The following is a 26,843-nucleotide window of genomic DNA, read 5'->3' as shown; positions in this document are numbered from 1 at the left end:
ATCTTGATAATAGGTGAAACCTCAAAGTAAATGTGTCAGCAAATTTATGTTGCAAAATATGTAAATGTGTGGGAAGGACTGGTATATAAACCCTCAAACGTTGGTGAGATGGCCCTGATTCAGAAATGGCTTTCATTTGGATTCTGTCGTGTCTTGCTTTCATCGGAACTGCCTATGGTTTGTTGCTGGTTTTTTCCTCTGTAAAACAGATTACATTTTTTTAATAAAAGTGTCCGTTTTAATACATACCCATCAAGGGCAGAATGCTTGGAATTGTATGAACATTTCTACAAATGTTTTTTTATTCTCAAGGCTGTGGCGTTCCTGCCATCCCCCCTGTTATCACTGGCTACGCCAGGATTGTGAATGGTGAGGAGGCAGTTCGTCATTCCTGGCCCTGGCAGGTGTCTCTGCAGGTACAAACAGACATAATTTTAACAGATGACATATGGATAATATAAACACATTTAACAAAACAAACATATATCTTGGCTAAAACATCCATAATTAAATAAATCAATCTTTTTATTGCAGGACTCCACTGGCTTCCACTTCTGCGGTGGCTCTCTGATCAACGAGTTGTGGGTTGTGACTGCTGCTCACTGCAATGTCAGGTAAGACAAAATTTAAATTAAAATGATTTTTTTTTTTTACCTACTATTATTTCAGAACAAGTATGTTTCTCTATTGCGTAAAATAAATCGGCGCAACTTCAATTTTTTTTTTTTTAGGACCTCTCACCGTGTCGTCCTGGGTGAGCATGATCGTTCCTCCAATGCTGAGGCCATTCAGACCATGACTGTTGGCAAGGTGTGTTGACTCTTCATATTTTCTGTATCATACCTAAACCACTGAGACAAGGTTTAAACAGAGAGATGAGAAAACTGCTGCCATTGAATATAAGAATTGCTGTACTCTTCCCAAAGGTTTTCAAGCACCCTAACTACAACAGCTTCACCATCAACAACGACATCCTCCTGATCAAGCTGGCCACTCCTGCTCAGATCAACACTCGCGTGTCTCCTGTGTGTCTGGCTGAAACCAGTGACAACTTCCCTGGAGGCATGAAGTGTGTGACCTCTGGATGGGGCCTGACCAGGTACAATGGTGAGTTTCAGAATCTCTTTTCATCTCAGCATTTTTATCATTTTTGCATATATTTAAAAATATTTACATTTACAACGATGAAACTTTTATTTTAGTTTTAATATATACTAAAGCATTTGTTCAGGTTTTATGGTTTAAGAAGGTCAAACTTGAGTTGGAGCTCTGTCCTGATTTATTTTCTATGTTGAAAGCTTTTAAAATTCTGCCAATCTGTCCTTTCAGCCCCTAGTACCCCTGCCCTGCTCCAGCAGGCCGCTCTGCCTCTGCTGACCAATGATGACTGCAAGCGTTACTGGGGAACCAACATCACTGATCTGATGATCTGTGCCGGAGCCTCTGGTGCTTCTTCTTGCATGGTGAGCTCCCAAATAAATATATGTGACATTTATGTGTTTCTATATGATTAATGAAAGTTCGTCTTACATGTATAGATAAATGTTTTGATTACAAACTCTTCTATGTGTTTTACAGGGAGATTCTGGTGGTCCTCTGGTCTGTGAGAAGAATGGAGTCTGGACGCTGGTTGGTATCGTGTCCTGGGGAAGCAGCACTTGCTCAACCAGCTCGCCTGGTGTGTACGCCCGTGTCACCAAACTCCGTGCCTGGGTTGACCAGACCATTGCTGCAAACTAAAGCACAATGTTTATATAGTAGTTCTTGCTCATAATTTTCATCAATAAAGTTTTATTTTGAAACAAAAACAACCTGTTTGTGTTTTTTGTAGATTTTTTTTTTTATAACTTTGTAATTCAGACTTTCAATATGTTTGAGTGAATTTTTCTTATAACATCATTTTAATAACTGCAAATTCATCAGAACATTAATTATTCGAAACTGCTATAAGTGCAATGACCCTGTTATATCTTCTGCAAAAGCAGATGAGATGACAAATGTGTATATAATAACATAAAGTAATAATAACAACTAGTAGATCATCTCGAAATCAAAAGAAATCATGTTTTAATCAAGCATGCCTGGAGCTCTTTTAAATGAACGTGATGAAATGAATGATTTGTGAATAGAACAACTATGCAAAAAAAAGCCCTGAAACGCAACGTAAAAAAAAAAAAAAATCCGTAAAAAAAAAAAAAATTACGCAAAAAAAAAAAAAAAAAAAATTATGTACAAAAAAAATGCTATCATTTCGAGATTAAAGTCGAAATGTTTCGAGATTAAAGTCGAAATGTTTCGAGATTAAAGTCGAAATGTTTCGAGATTAAAGTCGAAATGTTTCGAGATTAAAGTCGAAATCTTTCGAGATTAAAGTCGAAATCTTTCGAGAATAAAGTCTTCCGTAGAAGTTGTGTGTGTGCTTGCCGTTATTTCACATTGCCGCACAGGCATTCATGCGTGTGCGTGCGTGTGTGTGTGTGTGTGTGTGTGTGTGTATGTAAACTGGATCTACACAAAATAATAGCTTTTTACTTTTATCTGGGCTTTCAACAAAGGGATATTCTACAGGTCTACCAACATGACATTAGGCTATAGGACTTTATAAAATATACTGTCAGACTGGATCAAGATATCCAGCTTTATGAATGAATGAATGAATGCATGAATGAGGCATTTATATAGCGCTTTCATATGTCTACTGTAGGCCTACACTTAAAAGCGCTTTACAATCATTTCAGGGAATCTTTCCTCAACCACCAGTGGTTATTATATTTGAGGAAATCACGGGATCCGGCCAAATGATTGGATACAGAATGATGCACTTAAAATGTATCCAGAACGTACGGTGTCTATTATAGACGGCAGTTCGACTTCACAAGCGCATGTATTTACACACACGCATGAATGCCTGTGCGGCAATGTGAAATAACGGCAAGCACACACACAACTTCTACGGAAGACTTTATTCTCGAAAGATTTCGACTTTAATCTCGAAACATTTCGACTTTAATCTCGAAACATTTCGACTTTAATCTCGAAACATTTCGACTTTAATCTCGAAACATTTCGACTTTAATCTCGAAACATTTCGACTTTAATCTCGAAATGATAGCATTTTTTTTTTTTTTTACATATTTTTTTTTTTTAACGTATTTTTTTTTTTTTTTTTTACGTATTTTTTTTTTTTTTACGTTGCGGTTCAGGGCTTCCGTAGTTCAGGGCTTCCGTAAAAATATAAAAGCATAGAATAATTTAATAAATGTTACTGAATACAAAAAAAAAAAAAAAACCCAAAAAAACACTGTTACCACTCTAACCCCCTTCAAACCCAATAGCTTTGGACAGACCCAAATTTCACACTTTATCATAAGGGTGCTTGTCATGAGGATTTATAAGTTTTGGCTGTGCAATTGTGAATATATCAGCCCAATAAAGTCATTTAAACACAGTTAATGTTAACTATTAATCCAATAAATCTTAAAACATCGAAAAAATGCTACTGGAATGGTACTTATTGTAATTGAGCTGTTTCTCCCCTCTCCTTTTCAACTCTTACTTCTCTAAGCAATATAAGCAATATTGCATGCTTCCTTAGAATCACTAATGTTGCTGCATTTTCAATCCCATTCAGAACTCTTTGGATAAAAATGAGTACCACATGAATAAATATAGGGCTAAATATAGGGCTGAATTCAGGTTGATTGGGACACTTTTTTGCCATTGAGATGACTGAATACAAAATGACTTATGAATAAAAACATATTCTAACAAGCTCAGATTATCTTTGAATGAAATCTCATAATATTCGCATTTTGGAATATTTGATCTTATGTATATCAGTGCAAAGTAAATTGGTTGCAGTATGTTTATGTACAGTACATACAGCTGAACTGATGAACATACGTGGAATAGGTTACCTAAATAGACATGAGCTGGGAATCAGTGCAGATGTGGACACAGAGGCCTTGAAACCAGGAACACGGCTTTATCAGTGCGTATGAAAATATAGCTATTCAGGTCAGGGTTATTGCAGTCAACGTAATGACTTTTGAAAAAGGTCTGTTATGCAACAAAAAGTAGAGGAGAAAAATAAAAAAATTCATTCAATAAGCTTATTTGATAAATGCAAAATATGAAATCCTCTAATTAAACTTACAGGAAGCTATTGTGCAGTCTATTAAACAGAGAATATTACACAAAATAAGAAAAAAGTAACAGCTCACATGTGAAACATGCCATAGCCATTTTCACCACACAGGTATTATTAACTATATTCATTCATATAACATGGAGGTTATCACTTTTCTGAGTACAGCTTTCCTAAGAAATGTTTTGCATGAAACTGAGAAATTTAAGATAATATTAGAGCAATTTTCAATCATTGTGAAACTGAGAGAATTAACAGCATTCATACAATATAACCTGCATGTTACTGTATATGAATGCCATCAATTCTCTAAATTTTCAATCATTGTGAATCAGTGAAAGTTAAGGGCATTCTTTCATGGGTAATTGGCAAGTATTTCTGTAGTTCCAACAGTATAGCGCAAGCAAGGTGTTAGAAACGCCATGGTCAAGGGTTTAACAACCAGGGGATGCACAAACTGATTAAATTATTACTTTCAATGCAGTTTAAGTCTGTCAAATGCATAAACATGCATGATGCATAAACAGCAATGAAAGATTTACAGCTGATTTAATGCAACCAGAAGGAGGGGGCATTATCTTTCGTAGGGGTGGAAAAAACTCTCTTTTGCAAGGTGCACAATATCCCACAGTGGAGCGATAAGACGTCCAGCATATGAATGAGGACTGATTATATAAAGCCCTCAGAGGAGCAGACAATATTCAAGTGCAGCAATGGCCTTCTTGTGGATCCTCTCCTGTCTCGCCTTCTTTGGTGCAGCCTATGGTACAATCCTGTTTTTCTTATAATAAGATACCAGCCTTTAAGCCTGGATAACCTTTATTAAATTGTGCTCAGGATCCATGAATCTGTTCAATTTCTTTGGTGCAATTTTTTGGTCTGTTAGGCTGTGGCGTTCCTGCCGTTCCCCCTGTTATCACTGGCTACGCCAGGATTGTGAATGGTGAGGAGGCACGTCCTCACTCCTGGCCCTGGCAGGTGTCTCTGCAGGTAAAACTGGTGTGAATAACAATGCTTTTTTAATGCTAACTCAAAAGATTTAATCATTTAATTCATCATTTTAAATTTATTACAGGACTCCACTGGCTTCCACTTCTGCGGTGGCTCTCTGATCAACGAGTTGTGGGTTGTGACTGCTGCTCACTGCAATGTCAGGTAAGACAGTATTAAAAAGTAAACCTTAATGCCTATAAGGATCAATTGGGGAATAAGTTTGAATTTCAGTTATCATTAAATTTCATATGGTATTTATAGCCTATTGTCCTGCTGCCAAAGATTTTGGGTTACCGTTTTGATTCTCTATATATATTTTTACAGGACCTCTCACCGCGTCGTCCTGGGTGAGCATGATCGTTCATCCAATGGTGAGGCCATTCAGACCATTGCCGTTGGAAAGGTGTGTAGACCCTCAATATCTATTTTACCGCAGTATCGCAGTATTTCCTGTAGAATTCTGTTTTGCCAGTGGGAAGCCCCCGTCCAAATTCACTACATAAATATAAAGCAAACTCGCTTCATTTATTACAAATATATACATATCGTGAGCTTAGAATTATAAGGTTCTCCGTTTAGGGTATAGTTCTGAGATATTGAGCATCAAAGTTTTTACATCCCAGCTGGCAAAACTGTTATGTAGTATAATCTACTATTATAGCTCAACAAGACCATCACCCTACAGGTACTTTGAGGATAGAATATCAAAATCCTGGCACATTTGGAAATGGGATTTTTTAAGATGGCCCAAATGGAGATAGAACCTTATAATTCTGAGAGCTCTGATTCTGTTTGGAATTATAAGGTTCTATCTCCACTTTTACAAATAAAACCCCACATTTCAAAGAATAAATGTATATAACCATTGATTTTAATCAATTTATATATTTCTAATACAAGCACACAGCTTGATTGGATTTTTGATTTTGATTGGATTTTGAATCTACTGGAGATAGAACCTTATAATCCCAACTCGGTTTATGTTTTTGTGAAATGGAACCTTTTTATTTGATTAATTATTAATAGCTACTAACACATTTTTTTTTTTTTTTACAAAAATAACACCACACAGGCATTAATAAACACCTAATGGATCAGATTATGTCAAAAACTCAATTTCGACCAAAAGTGGAGATAGAACCTTATAATTCTAAGCTCACGATATACCAGTGATGATGCTCATGCAAAACATTCTTCATGCATTTGACATTCGAGAATAAATAAATAAATAACGGCAGGGGTGAGGAGAGGTTGAGGGGGGGGGGGGGGGGGGGGGGGTGACTGTCATCGGCCAGTGGCCCATGCATATCGACTGTCACTAAAAATCAATGGTAAAACGTGAGGAAATGCTAGATTTTCTTTTTATAGCTGGCAAAGTTAAAGTCTAATGAAATACACTGACACCTTATTTTTGTCCTTTCAAAAGTAACTGAATGCCCTGCTACATATATTAGCCTACAGTAATCTTAATTGTATTTAAAACATATTAATGTAGGCTACATGTATAATTATAATGTCATTATAAAATATATATTTGTTATACACATTATAAATGCATATATTTGAAAATAATTAATTTTCCTTTTTTTCCTTTAAAAAATAAATAAAAATTAATACAAATGAAAAATGAAAAAAAAACGTTCCGTACGTAACCTAGATCTACGCACCCCCCATAGTAAAGATGGACAGTGACATAGAAATTTGCACGATTTAAGCATACGTTCCGTACAATTGAGGTATTATCGAAATATAAAAATTTTAATAACGAGTGCTTATTTAACAAAAGACAATATCAAAATTTTAATAACGAGTGCTTATTTAACAAAAGGCAACACTGTAAAAAAAATTGCTACCGATTATTTATCACAACTTAAAATCTAACAATTGTTCATGCTTGACTTAAAATATTAAGTTAAGTTAACTTTAGTTAAGTTGGATATTTAAGTTATCTCAACAAATTTTAAGTTGTTATAACTAATCGCAGCCACATTTTTTTACAGTGAAGTAAAACGGTCAGGGTTACATTTTAGACACACACACCTCTGAAGGGATAGAAAAGTCCTCGGGACTTTGTACCCCATCACTTGGAAGACTCAACCTGAACAAGGCCGAAGTCCACCATTCCCCAGTTATCGCTTGCTACACACACATAGGCCTAGTTTAGAAGTGTCCGTGGTTGATGGCCAACCAACCGCCCGCAGCCAGAGTCTAGCCCTGGCAGCATCGCGGGGAAAGATATGCAACGCACTGGAACTTTTGCACCATGAAACCAAAAACCTGCGTCCCATCATGATTGCCACTCTCATCTACTGCGCGATATCACAGTTGTTTGACATGTTTGTCATTGGATAGATCCACGTGGTGTCATGAGTAATTAAGAAAAAGTGTCTTCTCATTGGATAAGAAAACTCAGTCTCATGAATAATTATGAGACACCGATGAGTCATCAAAGTTGTTAGTGTGTTTTTTAGTTAGCTTAGATAGCAGCATAGCATAAAGCTAACGTTATTCGCTATGGTTATTCGATGAATGCTAGCTAAGCTTTACCTGAGCTTATACTGCCCTGATACTGCCTTACCGTATTCACAGCAATTCGTAATGCAATTATAATTATGTCATTATTTTTTATCGTAATAATCAGCGCAATATGTTAGAAGTACACTTTTTTTTAAATGAAAAGAACCATCAAATAATGTTTATCTGTGTATATTACTATTTTTCTTATTAACAGTTCAGACACCTCACGTTAGCTACAAGTTATCGCAAGAACAGATTTAGATCAGGCATACTACTGGCATACTAATGGGGTCCTAAGCTCGGACTCATCTTTTCAATAGGACTCATTTGTTCACCACACCGAATTTTAAACTCGATTTTAAACCCGGAAGACGAAAATAGCAGGAAAAAAACAAAAATGTAACCATATCCCCCCTACTATTAAAGGGTAACGAAACCCTAAAACAACTTTTTTTTAGTTAATGATCTGTAAGACTGGGGCTTTATTAATGCTGTTCATTGATTCAAGTAATTTTTTTGACATTTGGTTTTAAAGTGTTTTAATTCTACAATATATGGTGTAAAAACGTCTGAGTGCTGCCCTCTTCAGGTGTACTTCTGCAGTTGAATTTTCCTATGAATTTTTTATATTGGAAGTTGGAAACTAACCACGCCCTTGCCTACAGAGAGATGCGTCTCAGATTTTTTTCCGAAATGACTTGCGAAATGTATGATATTCCATCATGTAAGCAAAGTCAACAGTGAAGTGTTTGGTTTCGTGTCTTTGACATGTTGTATGCGTACTGCGTAGCCTCTGCATCTCTTCCAGGGCTATGGTTAGACATCTGTTAAATTTTCACTGACAGCCCCAATTTTTTATCTCTTTCGCCATTATATTACATCACATTCAATACAGATTGCAAATACACACTCACAACCTAGGTAATATGATTGCTTTTCACAAAAGATTCAGCAGCAGTGGCACAGATTCCCAATTGTTGAAAAGCACTGCTAGAAACACTCGCATAATATCCTACAAGAACCATTGTTCTAAGGTAGTCTTTTAATAGAAACCCCAAGAGAGTGTTTCCTCTGATTGCTACCTTAAAATTGGAATGGTGACGTATCTGTATCCTCTTCCCAAAGTCCATCAAGCACCCTAACTACAACAGCTACACCATCAACAACGACATCCTCCTGATCAAGCTGGCCACTCCTGCTCAGATCAACACTCACGTGTCTCCTGTGTGTCTGGCTGAAACCAGTGACAACTTTTCTGGAGGCATGAAGTGTGTGACCTCTGGATGGGGCCTGACCAGGTACAATGGTGAGTTTCAGAATCTCTTTTCATTTCAGCATTTTTTATCATTTTTGCATATTTAAAAAAAAATTACATTTACAGTGATGAAACTTTTATTTTTGTTTTAATATATATTATAGCGTTTGTTCAGTTTTTATGGTTTAAGAAGGTCAAACTTGAGTTGGAGCCCTGTCCTGATTTATTTTCTATGTTGAAAGCTTTTAAAATTCTGCCAATCTGTCCTTTCAGCCCCTAGTACCCCTGCCCTGCTCCAGCAGGCCGCTCTGCCTCTGCTGACCAATGATGACTGCAAGCGTTACTGGGGAACCAACATCACTGATCTGATGATCTGTGCCGGAGCCTCTGGTGCTTCTTCTTGCATGGTGAGTCTCTCTTGATTTTCCACATTACCTTTCTATTTGCCAAGCTCTTGAAGATTGTAAAGATCTGACTTACCTCTGTGTTTTACAGGGAGATTCTGGTGGTCCTCTGGTCTGTGAGAAGAATGGAGTCTGGACTCTGGTTGGTATCGTGTCCTGGGGAAGCAGCACTTGCTCCACTTCCACCCCTGCTGTGTACGCCCGTGTCACCAAACTCCGTGCCTGGGTTGACCAGACCATTGCTACTAACTAAAGCAGCCATGAATACTGTCTTTATTTTCTTTAATAAAGATGTATGACATGACCTTTTGTTCCTCTTTCTTGGATTAATTATTATAAAGGCTATATATTAAAAATATATTTTTTATTTTTCAGATTTATTTATACACTACCAGTCAAGGGTTTAGACACACTTGCTCATTCCTTATTATTATTATTATTTTCCCCATTTTAGAATAATCATAAAGTAGTCAAAACAACATCATAACACAATGGTTAACAGGGGGCAGGGACCCACTAGGGGCCTCTGCACAATTCTAAGGGCAAGAAGATAAAAAAAAATGCAATTATTTAAACTTATGGAATTATGGATTTTTGTTATTTTAATTTATTCTAATTATTTAATTTTTATATTATTGCCTCTCATAGTTTCTGTACATAAAAAAAAATGTAAAACCAGAAATATCTTGTGGGCCCTTTAAATATTGTCTCTGACAATGGGGAACCGACATTACACAAATGGAATTATGGGAATTACTGTGAATATAGTGACCAAAATGTTTAACAGATCAAAACTAGTTTACATTTGATCTTCTTCTAAATACCCACCCACCCTTTGCTTTAAATACACACTTATTTAATGAGGTAGATCCTGGAATGCTTTTTATGAAGTTCCCATGAATGCTGCGCTTTTGTTGCTTTTTTTCTAACCAATCCTCTCCCCACTCACTAGTCACTGATGCAGCTTTCCCTTTAAGAAGCACCCTGACTCAATATACTGTATATCATGTTGTCAGGGCTCTGTTTGGTAGTTGGAGAGGTCACTTTGTAAAGAAAAACTGTGCTCCAATAGACTGAACATGTAAAACGCATGCGTGTGACATCATTGTTTTCATAATTTTTTTGTTTTTTTTTGTTTTTGTAGTTTAGACGTAGACAATAGCGGTATCATTTTTAAAATCTTGCACTTTGAAAGCTTTATTAAAAAGATTGCATTTGCAGGCCCTAAAAACGCCGTTTTCGTTTAAATGAACAATTTAATTAAAGTAAATAAGAAATAAAAGTATTTCGTTTCCTCACTTTTCTGGACATACGATATCATGTGTTTATTTATTTTTTGTGCTACTTACTGGTTTATTCTCGTTGTTTTGCAAAATACTCCGTGTTGGTGTGTTGTTACACATGTGTTTTTTGGTAACCTTTTTTTTAAAGCATAGATAATTATTATTTCCCCTCAGTTTTTCTTCTGCCTCTCAGTGTATGTGTGCTGTGCAGTTGGTGGTTAAATTTCGATGTCAGGCGGTTTGATACGTTTTATTGCTCTTTAGTTAATACTCTTCATATCTGCAATAAGAGTTTATTGAATGCATATATACAAAATATTTCAGGCAATGAGTAGATATTGACCTTAAAATTGCAATAAAATTACACCTTAAACTGCAGCAATAAAAGTGTTATAGCAAAATGTGTTAGTGTTAGAGCAAATGTGCACTCTATGCTTTGTGCAGCTTTATTAACACATTATTAACCATTATATTTGGTCTATATTAAACATCTCTGTGGATAGTGTAAGGCTGTATGTTTGCACTATCCACATACATGCTATAGCTGTATAAACTGTAAACGTTAAGCCACCATTAGCCATTTCAGGGTAGAATTTGGCTCTATGCATATTAGTTTTTGCAGCTGTGGTCCATGCTACGGCAGTAACAGAAGGCTTTAAAGAAACGGCAGTAACACGTATCGCAGGGGTTGCAGCAGGGCAGGTGGTGGCCCAGGCAGGACTGCTGATGAGGGATACAGCGGCTGGGGGAACGGGTGCCTCTTCTCTGAAGCCGTACAGCTTTTCCCAGATCCTGTGGTTATGGCAACGAATCAAAAATACGTCAACACAGAGAAAAATGTTATAGCGCTCAAAATTTTCAGACCAAATACCATGTTAAATTATATCAGAACATCCAAGTCATCACCTTAACCATTTGAACAATGCACTGCTTTACATAGGAATGTGGGCTATGCTTTAGAGTAAAAACTAACCAATATTAAAATTGTAAACGGATCAGATATTAAAAGTAAAACATGAAAAAAAGATAAAAAAATAAAAGAAAAATTTAAATGGAAGGAACTTTTTGAATTTTTTTTTAGCACTGTCATTTGGCGTACCAAGTCACATGATATTAAATGTGAAAACCAAATGTAAATGAACCACCTCATCATAGGATCCAAGGTCTTCTAGCAGTTTTTCTTCTGCAGAGTTTCTTTCAAGGTGCTCCAGTATAGGTAGTACGTCTGTGACATGCAAAACACAAATGTGCCAAATATCATTTTTTTAAAGAAGTCTATTGTATCCAATTTGAAATTCATTAATTTAACACTTAATGCTAACTGGGATTTACACAATGAAGTACTGATAATTTTTGCAAAAATCTTTTGTACTCCCTATACTGATCAAAATGTAAAGATAATGTCTAGACAAAATAGTGTCCTCTTTAAGAACTGAAATTATTTTATTTATCAAAACACATTAAATATATACACATACATATCAAACATAATATGTTTGGACAAACCTACCACTTATTTATAATAAGTATTTTTCACATTTTAGAATAAAAAAGAAAAAGTCTGGTAAAATATCCCATATAAGATATGTTTGAACATTTGTAGTGTATGAAATCACATTAAAATGTTAACAATAACAACAAAAATCTTAATCTCAGAAAAGATCAATAGAAAAGACACAACATTTTTTTGTGTGTGTGGAAAATAACATCAGTCTAGAAACCTTACCTGTGTCAGAAAGAGCAAAGGAGTGTTCACTACGTCTTAGGTTTGGATGTGATGCCATCACCATAACATTTATCAAAAGCCAGCTGAAGATGGCTGTGTTCAGCATCATAATCATTTAAACTCAAAAACAAGATAAACTTCAGCCACACTTTTAATGATCTGGTTGTATTCACTGAAAAAAGAGAGAGCAGTCAAGAAAATACAGATTGAAAAGTCTTGTGTATATGTTTGTGAGCAAGTAGAAGATGTGTATTTTTCTATTTGCACTATGTTTTTGCCCTACAGTATGTACCGTTTGCACATGTGTGAGTTATGTTTGACCTACCTGCAGCGTTCCACGTCCCAGGCTGAGTGTCTGCACAAGACTCCTTGATTTATAAGGCTCCTCTAGGTGGGAGGTGAGGGACACATGGTGCTGATCAGTGGATGGAGGTGTGGTCTCTTGTGCTTGGCACAAAGCAACACACACATACATGACTGCCCATGCAGTCAGGAAAAAATAAACAAACAGAATATCCTGGATGATGGTGTCTGAAAGAATATTACTGTAATATGTTAGAATAAAACAAAAATGCTGAAATATAAGAAAAAATGTAACACCTATTTCAGATTTTAAAAACGTCAGTTTATTTTAAATGTATGAAATCATTTGAGGAGTATGAAAAATTCATAGTTAGTGAAGCTCAGTAGGTTTGAAACATGGTTCTGCATTTTGAACCAATACTCAGAACAAAAATCAGTTGAATGATGCTTATTTTTAATCTGATGCTTATTTGGCATATTTATTTGGCATATTTGTTTGTACATTTTTAAATGTACACAATTGTATATGTATTCAGTACATATTAATTCATTATTTGGCTTAATTTTGTGATGTTTCTCATAATAGCATCATTTCCTTTGACACTGTTTGACACAATCACACTTTTAATGATCTTTAGCTTAATTTTGTGATTTTGCTCATAATCTTTCATGCTCATCCTATAGCTAATGCTCAAGACTGACCAGGAAACACTTCATTATGAAGCTAATACATCTATAACCAGCTGATGACTCCATCCTGCTGAATTACTGCTGATGACGCAATACAGCATCCATTTGTGTGGAAATAAATTGTTTATGAGAAAGGACTTCAGTACTTATCAGTACTTAAGGTCAGATTGGTCTAAATTGTTTATAAATGGAAAATAGTAAGTGCAATTAACAAAAACATATGTGTTATTCAAATAATTTTGTACAAAACAAACAGGTCAAGTCAGAATTGTTGGTTTATTTATTGAAAGACTGATCTATTAGGTTTAGGACGAAGTAGACACAAATGTATGGTAAATATCTCTCTTTAAAAAAATAAAATAAAATAAATAAATAAATACATCAAGTGTGTATGCAATGCTTAACTGTCAGACAACTTCTCATCAACAAATGTTTGCTGCATGCTATTTTATACCATGACATGCTTTTAGCCATGCATCCAATATTGAATTAAGATGATTTCAGTTCATATCCTGCTCTCTGGAAAAACACAAATAATAGACTGAGTGTTTTCGTTGAAAGACAATTTATCAAAATTTAAGTTTGCAGCAAAAATAATTTATCAGAGGGCACAGAGTTCACAGAAATCTGTTCATTTTCCAAAATGTACATTAATTAATCTTCCGGTGAGCAACATCATCTGTACAAATCTCTCCATTTATCTTATAGGATGGCATACGTGCAATGTTCAGTGTACTTCTCTTTCAGAAGCCGGTCTAAGTGCACCATAGCCTACTGCCTTTCAAACTCCAGTGCGCTTTAAATAATGAAAAAATAAAGAAACATATTTGATTTGTAATGATGGTGGATGTGCTCATGTCTTTCTGAACACTTTGATCCTGTCCCACCTGTCGTACTGCACCACTGTTTGGTCCCAGACTAGCCAAACTACTCTAAAGCCTATTGAGAGGCTTTATAACCGTGCCTTAAACATTTTAGATAAAAAGCCCATTCGATTCCATCATTGTTACATTTTAAGTAAACATAAAATCTTAAATTTTGTTAATTTTGTTAATTTTAGACACATAAAGTTGTTTTTTAAATGTCTGACTGGACTTGCACCTGAGCCACTTTGTAAATTTGTGAACAGGCTGGAAACCTCCAGATCAACAAGAGTGGCTACACGTGGAGACTGTAAAGTTCCATTTTGTAAAACATCTTTTGCCCAAAATGTTTTTTCTGTGAAAGGAGCCAATCTGTGGAACTGGCTTCCTACAAATATAAAGACTTTAACTAAACTGTCCACCTTTACAAAACAAAAGCCTGGTTCATAGAGCAGCAGCAGTGTGATCATGCCATATGAGATGTGTAGCTGGGTGTATGGGAGGTGTGCATCTGTGTGAGTTCGAGTGAATGTGTTTATTTATTATACTTATATTTATTGGTGCTAACTGGTTTCTGGACATTTCATTGTATTTGCTGTAAATTCGTTGTAACCTTATTTTTATTACTTCATTAACTTGACTGTTAAAAGCTCTTCTAGGGACAGGTGTTGCGAATTAGCCATGGCTATAAACACTGTGATACATGCATTGGATTGTTTTGTAATAATCTATGTTTATTTTGTATCTGTCCCTATTCAAATAAACAATAAATAAATAAATACAAATAAATGGGAATATAATAAATATAATTTAAAAAAAGAATTTTGCTGAAGGACAACCAAAACATTTACATCAAAACATTCATTTAAAAAAACAAACAATAAATGTGGAATCTTTTTTGAGTTTGAGGTCCAGCACAGCCCAGACTGACTTGAGTTGCTTGCTTCTGTTTGGATGGTTATTAAATAGGATATACATATGTTTATGTAGCCTAGCTAATTATATCAAAATGAAAATAAATTATTAATTAAATAATGAATCACTTGGCCTAGCCCTAGTTTATAGAGGAAGAGATCGTTACTGATCGACTGCGGTGAACTTCATTTTGTTGACTGTTTTCTTGTTACGCGGCAAATTGTGTGACGACGGGACCCGTGCCGTAGTTTTTGACCGTCCACTCTCCCACCTGCAGAAAAGGTGTAAAACCCCACCCGCGGGACCCCAATCCCTATGTGTAGGGATGGTCTGAGATCAGTTTTTAAGGTCTGATGGTCAGATGCTCAGTCACATGAGTGTGTGTGTTCATCCGGGTATTCGCAACTTCAGTTATGGGAAGTCGGACTCAATTCCATGAATCGGTTCTTTCGAACCGTTAGATGTAAAGATTCTTGCTTCAAAACGATTCTCAAGTGTTGTTTTCCGTCACACCTATTGCTATTTATTACTAGCTATTTTTCGATTAAATTGTACTAATGATTATTTATTATTATGTATTATTATGTACCACTTTAGTTTATTGCAGCTAGGGTTCAGCTCATAATACAAAAATTCATTTCGAAATTACAATTTGCATTTATAATAAACATTTTTTTTTTTTTTTACACCTTTCGGGTGTATTTTTTATTCAAACAAACGGTTTCGTATGTTTGTAGATTAAACTGACATACAATCAAGTTGTAAACAATCCAGTATTTGTAGAAATTCTGATATTCGGCTCATTGAATCATTCAGAACTGTTTTGTGAATCTGCTCAAATGGTTCATTAAAATGATTCGACTCAGAAGAACAAATCGTTCACGAATCGGACAGCGACTGCAGAGCTACATCTTGCTTTTTCTGTAGCTAGTACACAGTTAGTCTTATTTTTTCACCATGCCTTTCTCTGAATTATATTTTAATGTGGATAATGGTTATCTGGAGGGGCTGGTGAGAGGTTTTAAGGCTGGTATTTTATCTCAGGCGGATTATTTGAACCTTGTTCAATGTGAAACTCTAGAAGGTGAGTCAAATTTGTGTGTAAGTTAGGCTGCTAGCTTAACTTATCTGGTCTGTGTCCGTTTTCATTTTCGATATTTCCACATGCAGTTGCGTGTCGTTTTTGACATGTATTGCCGTTTAAATGTGCAAACCGTATTTTATCATTGATGTGGTATCTCGTTCATAAATCGTCATAAAACAGCACAGCTAATGTCAGTTAGCTTGTTTTTTTAGCCAGCCCAGATCCTCCGAGCGTTTAAATCCCCTTCAGCTGGCGAAGTTCAGTTTTTACATCCTTATATTTCCCATGTTCCTCTGCTCTGACATTAAGTAAACAAATTAAGTCCTCTGATCATTATATTATGTTAACGTACTTTTTAATTTAAGTGCAATAAATATACATGCTAACTGTGGTGCTTTCAGCAACACATTCAATGTATCAGCTATTTTCTGATCTGTATATTTACGTATTTATTTTACATGATCGTACGCAAATGTTTAAACCGCGGCTCGATTTTAAACATGCAATGTAATGTACAGTATTAATTTTAAAGGCCTGCGTTTAACCTGACGGATTGATGGTTACCGGAGCATCCTCGGTTGTGATTTCAACGTCGTATTTAAATTGTTAAGACCGGCCAGTAATCGATTTTGATCCGTTTAAAGTAATGATCGGGATAAATGTGTTTTTATTTTAATTTTTGTAATTAACGAAAGATACAGGTCTCATTTGAGGAATGATAGTTGATGGTGCTGGTCATGTGATACATAATGTCATGACGTCAGCTATGTAGGATGGGCATATTCCATAGACAGTATAAGAAAGGCATATTCTCATTCAACCTGTGCTGATGGCAGTATAATTGGTTTTTATGACCTTACTCGTCAGCAAATTACTTCCACTTATTAAAAAAAAAATAACTTAAAAAAATTGCTTTAATGAGAGAAAACCAATTATGACCAAATTTGTTTGGATGGAGTTTGCCTTCTTCATGAAAAACAAAATATTAAACATCTAAATCAATTGCTGCATAAATTAATTTAAACATCCTCTAGATGAAAATTTTACTGGAACAAGTATGTTGACAGTATTCACTGGAATATAGCTTTGTCACTCCCTGAAAACTCCCTAACAAATATAAGTAAAGTACATTTTAAGAAACTGCAAAATATCCATCCAACTAGCTCCCAAATTGCTTCTGCTGATGTTCCAACTTATGTGTATTTTGTAAAATTGGGGAAGAAACTTTGCTTAATTTATTTGATCAATTCAGCCAGATACATTCCATTTGGGACAGTTTAAAATCCTTCAACCTGTGCTGTATTACCGCCTATATTTTACACTTTACAATTAAAGAACTTTTAAAATAACCCCAAAAATGAATGTAATGTTTTTAGAAATTGAATACATTTTGTCTCCCCCTTTTAAGAATCAATGGGAAGTGACTCACTTGGAATTTTTGCTTGTGCTTTAGGGAACTGGAAACTGTGTAAAAACATTTCCGAGATTACTGTATATATAAATCACTTCGAGCACAACCCTTTAGCATTGAAGAATGAGAATTTGGGTTTACAGATAAATTCATCATCATCATTGTTTTTTTTGTTTTTTTTTAAACAATTAAAGTTTTCACTTGTATTTCTCCTCAGACCTGAAGCTTCATTTGCAGAGCACTGACTATGGAAGTTTCCTGGCCAATGAAGCCTCCCCCCTCACTGTCTCCGTCATTGATGACAAACTAAAAGAGAAGATGGTGGTTGAGTTCCGCCATATGAGGAACCAGTCTTATGAGCCTCTGGCCAGCTTCATGGATTTCATCACGTGAGTGCAGTCAGATATCAAAAAGCATAAGCAAACCATGCTGCCAATTCACAACACGAGGTGTCAAATATAATGCTGTATTTTACAAATGTATTGGATTTAGTGAATATTCATAACCAAGACATTTTTTTTTGATAGCTTTATCTGCTCGATTTTAAACTAATCACTATGTTTTAAAATATTTCACCTCTCAGGACCCGTTATTAAGCTATTTTCCGCTGCTATTTGCTGCTTTTTCAGATACAGCTATATGATTGACAACGTCATCCTGCTGATCACTGGAACTCTGCATCAGCGGGCCATCTCTGAGCTGGTGCCCAAGTGCCATCCACTTGGCAGCTTCGAACAGATGGAGGCCGTTAACATTGCCCAGACTCCAGCAGAGCTCTATAATGCCATCCTGGTGGATACACCACTTGGTAGGACAATCTTGACATGAAAAATGAACTCATGAATCACAAGTTTTGTGGCTAGAGGAAGTCACTGAGTTGCAAATCTTGTCATTTATTGTCTGGATTTTTTTAAGCATTCACAAATCTCTAAACATATTCTAAATAATACCAAAGTGCTCATCCCCACATCACAGTTAAAGACTGTTTCTGTTTGTTTCAGCTGCTTTCTTTCAGGACTGCATCTCTGAGCAGGATTTGGATGAGATGAACATTGAAATAATTCGCAACACCCTTTACAAGGTCAGCCTTGCGATGGAAAATACAGGGATGTAAATCTTAAACATTCATTAGGAATTTTCTCATGACATAACAAATATGCTTAAAGGGGGGGGGGGGGTGAAATGCTATTTCATGCATACCGAGTTTTTTACACTGTTAAAGAGTTGGATTCCCATGCTAAACATGGACAAAATTTCTAAAATTAAGTTGTACGTTTGATGGAGTATTTCTGTGCCAAAAATACTCCTTCCGGTTTGTCACAAGTTTCGGAAAGTTTTTTCCGAGTATGGGCATGTGTGACGTCAGATCCGGCGGAATTTCCTTAAAGGTGAACTAAGTAACTTTTTTACCTTAACTGAACAGCTTCGGAGTCATTGGAATGGTTATATTACTTATTTTCGGATTGAATGGTGGTCGTTTCGCACCCCCCTGGTGCCCGTGAGCGGAAAATACGCACTTGCAACTTTGAGCCGGCGGGCCGCCGGCCGCTGCGTCAGAAAGTCTTGCGTGATATCAGGTCTCGCGATGTAAACAATTGCTTTACGGCCAAAAGAAATCTGCTAAAATGCTGTCATTATTGCGCTCCCTCACGCTGTCCGAACCCGAATGAAGAAGACGTTTTAAAGAACGTCCCATCTGCTTTGATGTCGTTGATCTATAGCCTCAGGTGTCTGAGAATCAACAACGAGTTTTTACAACAGTGTTGTCAAATATCTATTCCGAAGCTGTGGGGGGAGCTCTAGAGAGAAACCTGCGAGCAAAAAGCCAGAATACAGCGAAGAAGTCCCGAAGCTACTGAGTGCTGCTTTACAGCAGGGCTCAGTAGTTTTGGGATTTCTTCGCTGTATTCTCGCTTTTTAACTAATACTAATAATAATAAGACTTTTTGGAGATATGAAGGATGCAATACTACTCTATAGGTACTCAAGATTAACATGAGATTGACTGAAACTGAGTGTTTCACCCCCTCTTTAATTAAACACAGAAACTCGCTGGTGTTGTCTGGATATTATGTGCGGGTAGTGATCTAACTTTGACCCATATGTATGGGAGACCGGGGCTAGTTGTTACCATATTTACTCCTCTGAATATTTTTCAGGGTAGGTTGATTTCTGTATAGGCACATGCCAAGGCTTGGCTGCAAAAACATTATTGAACAGCAGTGTTGTTGAGCAGAAAAAATTATACAGTAGGTTCAAGTTTTTTTAATTTGTCGCATACACGGTTATCTACAGAATACAACTTGCAGTGAAATGTAAGCCTGGTCAGCTACTTAGACTGTCCATTAAATATATAAATAGTAGATAAAAAAGGTAAGATAAGATGAACACAAGAAATAATGATGGAAAAATGTGTGATAATAACAACAAAATAGCAATAAGGTCATTAGGATTCAAAAGTGCTGGGCATGTGACCAGCAAAATATGTCAGTATTCTTTCTATTTCTGTGCTCTGTCTGGCCTTTAACCTTGAAACCATGAGCTGTGGTTGATCTCTCCTGTCTGTGTCTCCAGGCATATCTCGAAGCTTTCTACAAGTTCTGTTCCTCACTGGGGGGAACAACCGCAGACACCATGTGTCCAATTCTGGAGGTGAGTAATACGAGTACAATGAAAAAGATTCTGATGGGATTTTTTAATGGTTATTGATACGTTTCAGTCTTTTAGTAACTAAAGCAAAGCTTTGTTTGTGTATCAGTTTGAGGCAGACAGAAGGGCTTTCATCATTACCATTAACTCCTTTGGTACGGAGCTCTCCAAAGAAGACCGAGCGAAACTTTTCCCTCACTGTGGCAAGCTCTACCCAGAGGGTCTAGCACAGCTAGCCCGCGCAGATGATTACGAGCAGGTCAAAGCTGTGGCTGAATACTACCCTGTAGGTATCTGTGTACACCGAAATGGCTTCAAACTAACACTTCATAGACAGCATGATTAAATTATGACAGAATGTTCAGAATTTTTGGAACTTTTAATTCTATAAGAGTTGTTTTGATGTGCAGTTCATGTATTTTTGGCCACCAAAATGATTTGAGGATTAACACTGAATTCATGTTGCTTCAGGAATACAAGCTTCTCTTTGAGGGTGCTGGAAGCAACCCAGGAGACAAAACCCTTGAGGATCGCTTTTTTGAACATGAGGTCAGCATTACAGAGAGAATGCTACTACATTGAACCTTATGTAATTGAGGGATTTTTTTGATGTTGGCAAATGTGTTCTTTTGAAAGTCCTCTACTAATGGGAAAATGTTGGTTATGTGTTTGCAGGTGAAACTTAATAAGCTGGCCTTCCTGAATCAGTTTCATTTCAGCGTGTTCTATGCCTATGTCAAATTGAAGGAACAAGAGTGCCGGAACATTGTGTGGATTGCAGAGTGTATCGCCCAAAGGCACCGGGCTAAGATTGACAACTACATCCCCATATTCTAATGGTACATAATATCAGTCTTGAGTAATGATCCACATGGCATGTATTAACTGTGCTCTGTTATGTTAAGGTTTGAAAATTATGATTCTGTCTCCTCCCTGTTTCTTGCACTATGCCACTCTTACCTTTCATTGTGATTGTCTTTATTAGAGTAAATTATTGTTTGTTTTTGTCTGACAGACAAAGCAATGCAGTTTGCATTCCCTCTCAAAACTTAGGATTTTTTAAATGAAAAGTTTTATAAAAGTAGTCAAATGTTATTTTGCTTCATAATATTGACTGTGTAACAAGGTCACCTAGAAAGCAATCACAGCCCATTGCAAGTAAATAAATGCAGGGAGTTACAGGAAAACAGGAGAATTTATGTTTTAGTGAAACACAAAACTAAAGAGAGATCTATTATCATACTCTTCCTGTGTAAGGCTAAGAAAACACGCATTCCATCATTATTGTTCATGCATTGAATACTTTTTCAATTAATGTACATTTTCAGATTATAAACTCCCTGAACTCGGGATCTTAGAGGATCCAGTATCCACATCTGATGAGGGTTAGAGAACCACTGCTAATCTAGACTGCTGTCCTTATTCATGGAACAAGCAGAATGAATTTCAGTATACATTTTACATAAAATCCTTTTTGTGTAAATTGTTGGATTCAATGCAACAACACGGTTTATGTTAGAATGGATTTATAATTGATTTACAGAGAAATAGTTTTCCATGTGTTTCACGAATACGGAACAGTAGGATTATCCTTATAAAAAAGAGAAATGTGGGGGATTTACACGAAAATGTTTTTGTGTGTATAGATTCTTCATAATGTATGTTTGTTAAAATGAGAATTGTGTGCTTGCTGTTTGTAAATTAGTGCTAAAATTTGTGCTGACATAATTTATGGAGTAGATCATAATTCATGATTGAAAGCTGAATTGGTGAGGTCTAATGGATCTAGTATTAAGAAAGACCTTGCCCTCTGCTTGCAATGTAAAATCTATTGTACTGTTGTAACCATAATGTTTGTGTTTTAAGTGATCTAATATATATACATACATACACGATATATACAGTAATTCTGTGTTTGTATGTTTTATTCTATCTTTAAGAGAAAAAGAGAGGATTGAAAAACAGCCACTATTGCATTTTGTGGAGATATCTAGCTTGATTTAGCAGTAGTTACATTAGCCACCACCAGATGGTGCAAAGAGCCCAAAAATCCTTCATCACCATGTGCAGACTGGCTTGGAAGTTGGCTACAGCATGAGCTTTAGAATTTAAATGTAAATTTTACTACGGACATTCAGCTGAACACAAAAGGATTTACTGTACCTTCTAACACAACCTAAAGATATTCTTTATAAAGATAATTAGCCTGTTTAAGCATGTGGTGTTCTAGTTGACAGGAAGATGTGTCTGCCAAAACCCACGAGATGCCTCCGGGGCTAATGATGCCATGTTTGCATTAATGCTGTTTTGCTGTAGGCTACTCTGCCAAAAGCTAAGCTATACCTAAACATGTGAAGGACGTGCCAACCGCTTACTGACAGAGCTTCAGTCTTTTGTAAATACCAGATGTGGTTTGAACATGTAGTTGAATGGCTGGTTATCTGTGTTTTAAAACACTGGAGAAGAAATTGTATCTTAGTGATGTTCTAAACACCCACGCAGTTCGTTGAGTTTTGTATTTCTGTTTGGATGAACTTATGTTTTTTTTTTTTTTTTTTTTTGAGGGGGCTTTGGATCACTCACTGATGACCCCATCCTCGTTCTTTCTACGTGCTAAAACATTATGGTCCAGGCCTCATTAAAAACGCTTAATTACTGCAAACAATCACAGCCTTTTAGTTCCACAGTGCTCTGGACCTATTGCGGATCAGAAGACCGAAAATGGCTTGGACTCTAGCAACCTTTATGAATGCAAATTATCTTAGCAGCCACGTCACCGCAGCCAAGACAAGAGCACAATAAGTTTAAACAGTTCCTCCTCCTGTTGCCACACAACTCCTAGAAAATGCATAAATCTTTCAGACGCTCCAAGCCATTTTCATTTAGTAGAGTTATAAATATGCAATGTATCTGTTTTGACCAATGTTAATGTTGTAATATTATGGTGGAGTTCATTCTATTACAGTATGTGGTATTCCTGTTTAATCTTGTTCAGCAAATAGTGATAAAAAAAAGTTTGGTTTAGCCAGATCTAATGCAGTTTGATGTATACGATGGAAGTCCCAGACTTGAATGAAATAATGGAGGTGAATTTATGGAACATTATGGGATTTATGTCCATTTTGTTTAGGTGATACATGTACAAAGTTACTGTTGGATCATCACCTTTGCATTGTAGGAACACCATCTAACATGTCATTCCGAACATGCATGGCTTTCTTTCTTCTGTGGAACACAAAAGATATTTTGTGAAATGTTTCAATGTCTTTTTTTTCTTTTTTTTTCTTCTTTCTATACAATGGAAGTTAATGGTCACTAAAACTGTTTGGTTACCAACGTTCTTCAAAATATGATTTTTTTATGTTCTGTAGAAGAAAGAAATGCATGCAGGTTTGGAACAACATAAATAATAACACAATTTTCATTTTTGGGTGAACCACCCCTTAAAATTCATGCAATGCAACATCTTTACTATTCTATTTAAGAGTAATAAACAGTAGACCTACATCTTACTGTCACAGAGCCTTTAAGAGCATGTTCAGTATTCTCTAATTGGATTACGAATCCCTGCAATTCAGCAGGATGAAGCCCTCTCCACCCATGATGTTAAGATGTTCAGAGAGACGCCTTTGGTTATTTTTTGCTGATACTAGGAAACAGTTTTAGTGTTTCTGTGGAAGTCACGGTGTTCCCATGTACCCAGGAGAACACACATTTGGTTAGCTCTATAATGAGATACTGAAATAAAGTTATTTTGAGAATATGGAAAGCAACTGTGATGCAATGTCACCTGCTATACAGGAAAAACGATCACACTGGAAATTCAGGTTCAAATAGACTAAGTCTTTTATTTTTTTATTTTTTTTATTCATCTTTGTATACTTCCTGGTGAAGAAAGGAAGATGCATAGCAAAATGAGTATGCATCAAATGCAGGGTGCAGACACAGCTATACTTACATTTTATTAATGTACGTGTAGTTACAAGTAGCCTATGTGTTCCTTTGCACTTGCAGGAAATGGTTCTCTGGTTACACAACACTCACTGATGCCCTGGGATTTGACTGGCATTATTACAAGCGCACTGGGCAGCTTCTTCTCCATGGGCTTTTTCTTTGACAAGAAGATCTCTGTTGGAAACCAGATGAGCAAAAATAGCCTGCTAATGATGTTTTTGTGGGCCCTTGTCAAGCAGTGAATGAGAGAAGTCAAGGACTGATGTATGCAGACTTGTACTCGTTGACCGGTACTTACAAACAGTTACAAACAGACTGAGAAGACAGAAACAAAAGCAACGTATATAGGCATCTGTAAAACGCTGCAGTCTTTGTATCTCTACTGCTTTATAGTCACTGCACATTAAATGACATTACACAGTCCTATGCTTATGCAAAGCTTCTGCAAAAGCATTCTGCGAAAGTGAACATGAAGAATAGCATCATTTAGATTTGTTTTAATTGTTTGTTTAATTACTTGTGCAGCGGTTGCCAAACTGTTAATTATTTGTGTGGATGAAATTAATGACGTGTAGCCACAGTTGCCCCAGGTCATTCTCTACTCATTAACACAGCCTAAACATTAAGCCCCCATCAATGTAGTTCTTACAAAGGCCGCTGTATTAGATGGGCATGTGTGTCCTATGGTGTCCTTTGCCCCTCTGTGTCCCTCATCTTGCTTTGCCATCTGACAAATGCCCCGGCAACTCGGCCCCATGTCCTACTGGCAAGTGCTGGGAACAAATGTGCTGTACATTGTTTACAATGTAATTGTGTCCCACAGTTCCGGAAGAAAACAAACAAACAGAGGGAACATAGAGAGCATAAATGGTTGTTTGGCACTGCATGGATGACCAAGTGTCCTTCCTGTTTGCCTGCAGCACTGTCTTATGTGTCTAACATTACGGACATTGCAGTTTATCGCTCTGGCCACATCTGCAGGCCTCAAGCCTCCCTGCAGCAGGACAATGGCATTCACACAGGTGAGCACTGAGTAGGGATCCCTGGGCATCTTTCAGTAGAGAGGTCTTTCACACAGCGCGATGATCCCGGCAAATTGCTGGGAAATTGCCAGAACGCCTTCTGTGTGAACGCAAACACGACCCGGGATTGATGCCGGGTTGGGGACCTAGTAACATTGCTGTGTTCAGTCCCGGAACGCGTGCTGTGTGAACAAAAGCCGTAATAATGCCGTGTCGTAGTGATGACGCTGAAGCCGGGATCGTTCGGCAGCTGTGAAACTGTGCGTAATGCGCAAGTTTATGATCGAATCAGAGAAAAAAAAAAATGCACAAGCGTGGTTTCTCGAGAGAGAAATCGCAGCTCATAAGACGCTGCTGAGACATTACAAGTCACATCGATGTCACATGTCTTTACGGGATTTTTACGGGTTGTGTGTGAACGCACGCTCTGATTCTGGAAAATCACTGGCAGTGTGAATGAACCAAAATCAAACGAACCCGGGTCAAATCCCGGGTCACTTTATCCGTGTATTTTCCGGAATCTCTGTGTGAAAGGGGCTATAGTGTCCTAAATTATTGGCACTGTGACCTTAATTCTTCCCACAAATTAAGGTCTAGATAGATTAGATGGTAAGCAAACAGTCAGTTCTCATAATCAGGAGAAATTGACAGGAATAAAGATCTGAGCGACTTTGACAAGGGCCAAATTATGGTTTTGGATCTACTTCAGCCTAGTGTATCTGGCCAGCACAAACCTTACCATTTTCCATCCAAGTATGCTCAGTGTTAAGAACTTAGTATGTTGATGTTGGCAAACGTCCTGTTCTGGATTTTAACATCTGCAGCGCTGAGACAGTGTGCAGCACTCCACACTCCTGAGGGGAATTGGCAAGTGAGAACCGTTGCCTGTGGCACACCTGCAAAGGTTTTGAAATGCTAAGCTTTTAAGCAGACTGAAATTTGTTGCAAGCAGGCCAGACACTCACTAACGTTAATCATAATATCAGTTTTACATACAAGTACTTCAAGTACGGCTAAATGTGCTGACAACATGAAGTGTTAGAGTGGAAAATCTTGCAGCTGTGAAGTAATGCTGGATGGACCTACAGTGTTTATTGATGTAGTGGTGTGTTATTGTTCCCTATTTTGAATGGCACAATCTCCTGCCCTTTGTCCTTAACACCCCACCACAACCCAAGGGTTGACTTGTGTGTGAAACATTTTTTTGTTTCTTTTCCATTTAAAAAAAAAAAAGTTCCTCTTTGGAATTGGCTGAACTCTTGCCTCAGGACACCACTAGCATTATTAATCTGAACTCTTTCTCAGAATTTTCTTTGCTTTTCTCTCTGTTATGCCAGATTTCTCAACTCTTGGACATACACTACTTGGGTCCAGTATTTTGTTTAATTTGGTCCTTTTTTGCCACGTTAGCTATCAGTGGCAGTGTAAGGAATAGTAATTGATGGATAGTTGATGCAGATTTGAATCTGTATTGTGTATGAGCACCACGTCTCAACATGTCAGAGCATATGTCTTAAACATAATATCTTGGAAGGAGTGCTTCATTATATGTTAAGGAAAATTAACATTTATATATATATATATATATATATATATATATATATATATATATATATATATATATATA

At 36.7% G+C, this 26,843-nt stretch overlaps 4 protein-coding genes and 1 long non-coding RNA gene across 6 annotated transcripts in view; 4 read left to right on the top strand and 1 right to left on the bottom strand.

Moving 5' to 3' along the window:
* The window catches only part of LOC309492286, a 169,124-nt gene extending 142,694 nt beyond the window's left edge, over window positions 1-26,430 (top strand). The window contains exon 2 of the long non-coding RNA XR_014203503.1: window positions 25,260-26,430. This is a non-coding gene — a long non-coding RNA (uncharacterized lncRNA). The remainder of the gene's footprint in view (window positions 1-25,259) is intronic.
* On the top strand, window positions 90-1,811 carry LOC309493520 (chymotrypsin A-like). Its single transcript, XM_082162675.1, has 7 exons — window positions 90-177; window positions 313-416; window positions 535-614; window positions 732-810; window positions 927-1,107; window positions 1,330-1,463; window positions 1,579-1,811. The coding sequence occupies exons 1-7, from the start codon at window positions 126-128 to the stop codon at window positions 1,738-1,740; spliced, it is 792 nt and encodes a 263-aa protein (XP_082018801.1). The 5' UTR covers window positions 90-125; the 3' UTR covers window positions 1,741-1,811.
* On the top strand, window positions 4,777-9,620 carry LOC309491099 (chymotrypsin A-like). Its single transcript, XM_082160543.1, has 7 exons — window positions 4,777-4,912; window positions 5,034-5,137; window positions 5,223-5,302; window positions 5,465-5,543; window positions 8,783-8,963; window positions 9,186-9,319; window positions 9,408-9,620. Exons 1-7 carry the CDS (start codon window positions 4,861-4,863, stop codon window positions 9,567-9,569), a joined length of 792 nt encoding a protein of 263 aa, XP_082016669.1. The 5' UTR covers window positions 4,777-4,860; the 3' UTR covers window positions 9,570-9,620.
* Window positions 10,918-12,689, bottom strand: agrp (agouti related neuropeptide). Of its 2 annotated transcripts, XM_082162687.1 has the most exons (4): window positions 12,651-12,689; window positions 12,326-12,497; window positions 11,745-11,824; window positions 10,918-11,391 (listed from the first exon to the last, which is right to left on the bottom strand). In XM_082162687.1, exons 2-4 carry the CDS (start codon window positions 12,438-12,440, stop codon window positions 11,209-11,211), a joined length of 378 nt encoding a protein of 125 aa, XP_082018813.1. In that variant the 5' UTR covers window positions 12,441-12,497; window positions 12,651-12,689; the 3' UTR covers window positions 10,918-11,208. The 2 variants fall into 2 exon arrangements, with proteins under 2 accessions (XP_082018813.1, XP_082018814.1); XM_082162688.1 differs by lacking the exon at window positions 12,651-12,689 and having other exon boundaries at window positions 12,326-12,510.
* atp6v0d1 (ATPase H+ transporting V0 subunit d1) lies at window positions 15,964-22,147 on the top strand. The gene is made up of 8 exons (XM_082161174.1): window positions 15,964-16,180; window positions 17,809-17,980; window positions 18,221-18,399; window positions 18,593-18,672; window positions 20,166-20,243; window positions 20,350-20,526; window positions 20,712-20,789; window positions 20,916-22,147. Exons 1-8 carry the CDS (start codon window positions 16,054-16,056, stop codon window positions 21,075-21,077), a joined length of 1,053 nt encoding a protein of 350 aa, XP_082017300.1. The 5' UTR covers window positions 15,964-16,053; the 3' UTR covers window positions 21,078-22,147.
* Window positions 26,431-26,843: the final 413 nt, after the last annotated feature.

This window comes from Leuciscus leuciscus, assembly GCF_965113295.1.
Source record: "Leuciscus leuciscus genome assembly, chromosome: 2".
NCBI lineage: Eukaryota > Metazoa > Chordata > Actinopteri > Cypriniformes > Leuciscidae > Leuciscus > Leuciscus leuciscus.
This window is presented reverse-complemented; position numbering and strand designations above follow the sequence as displayed.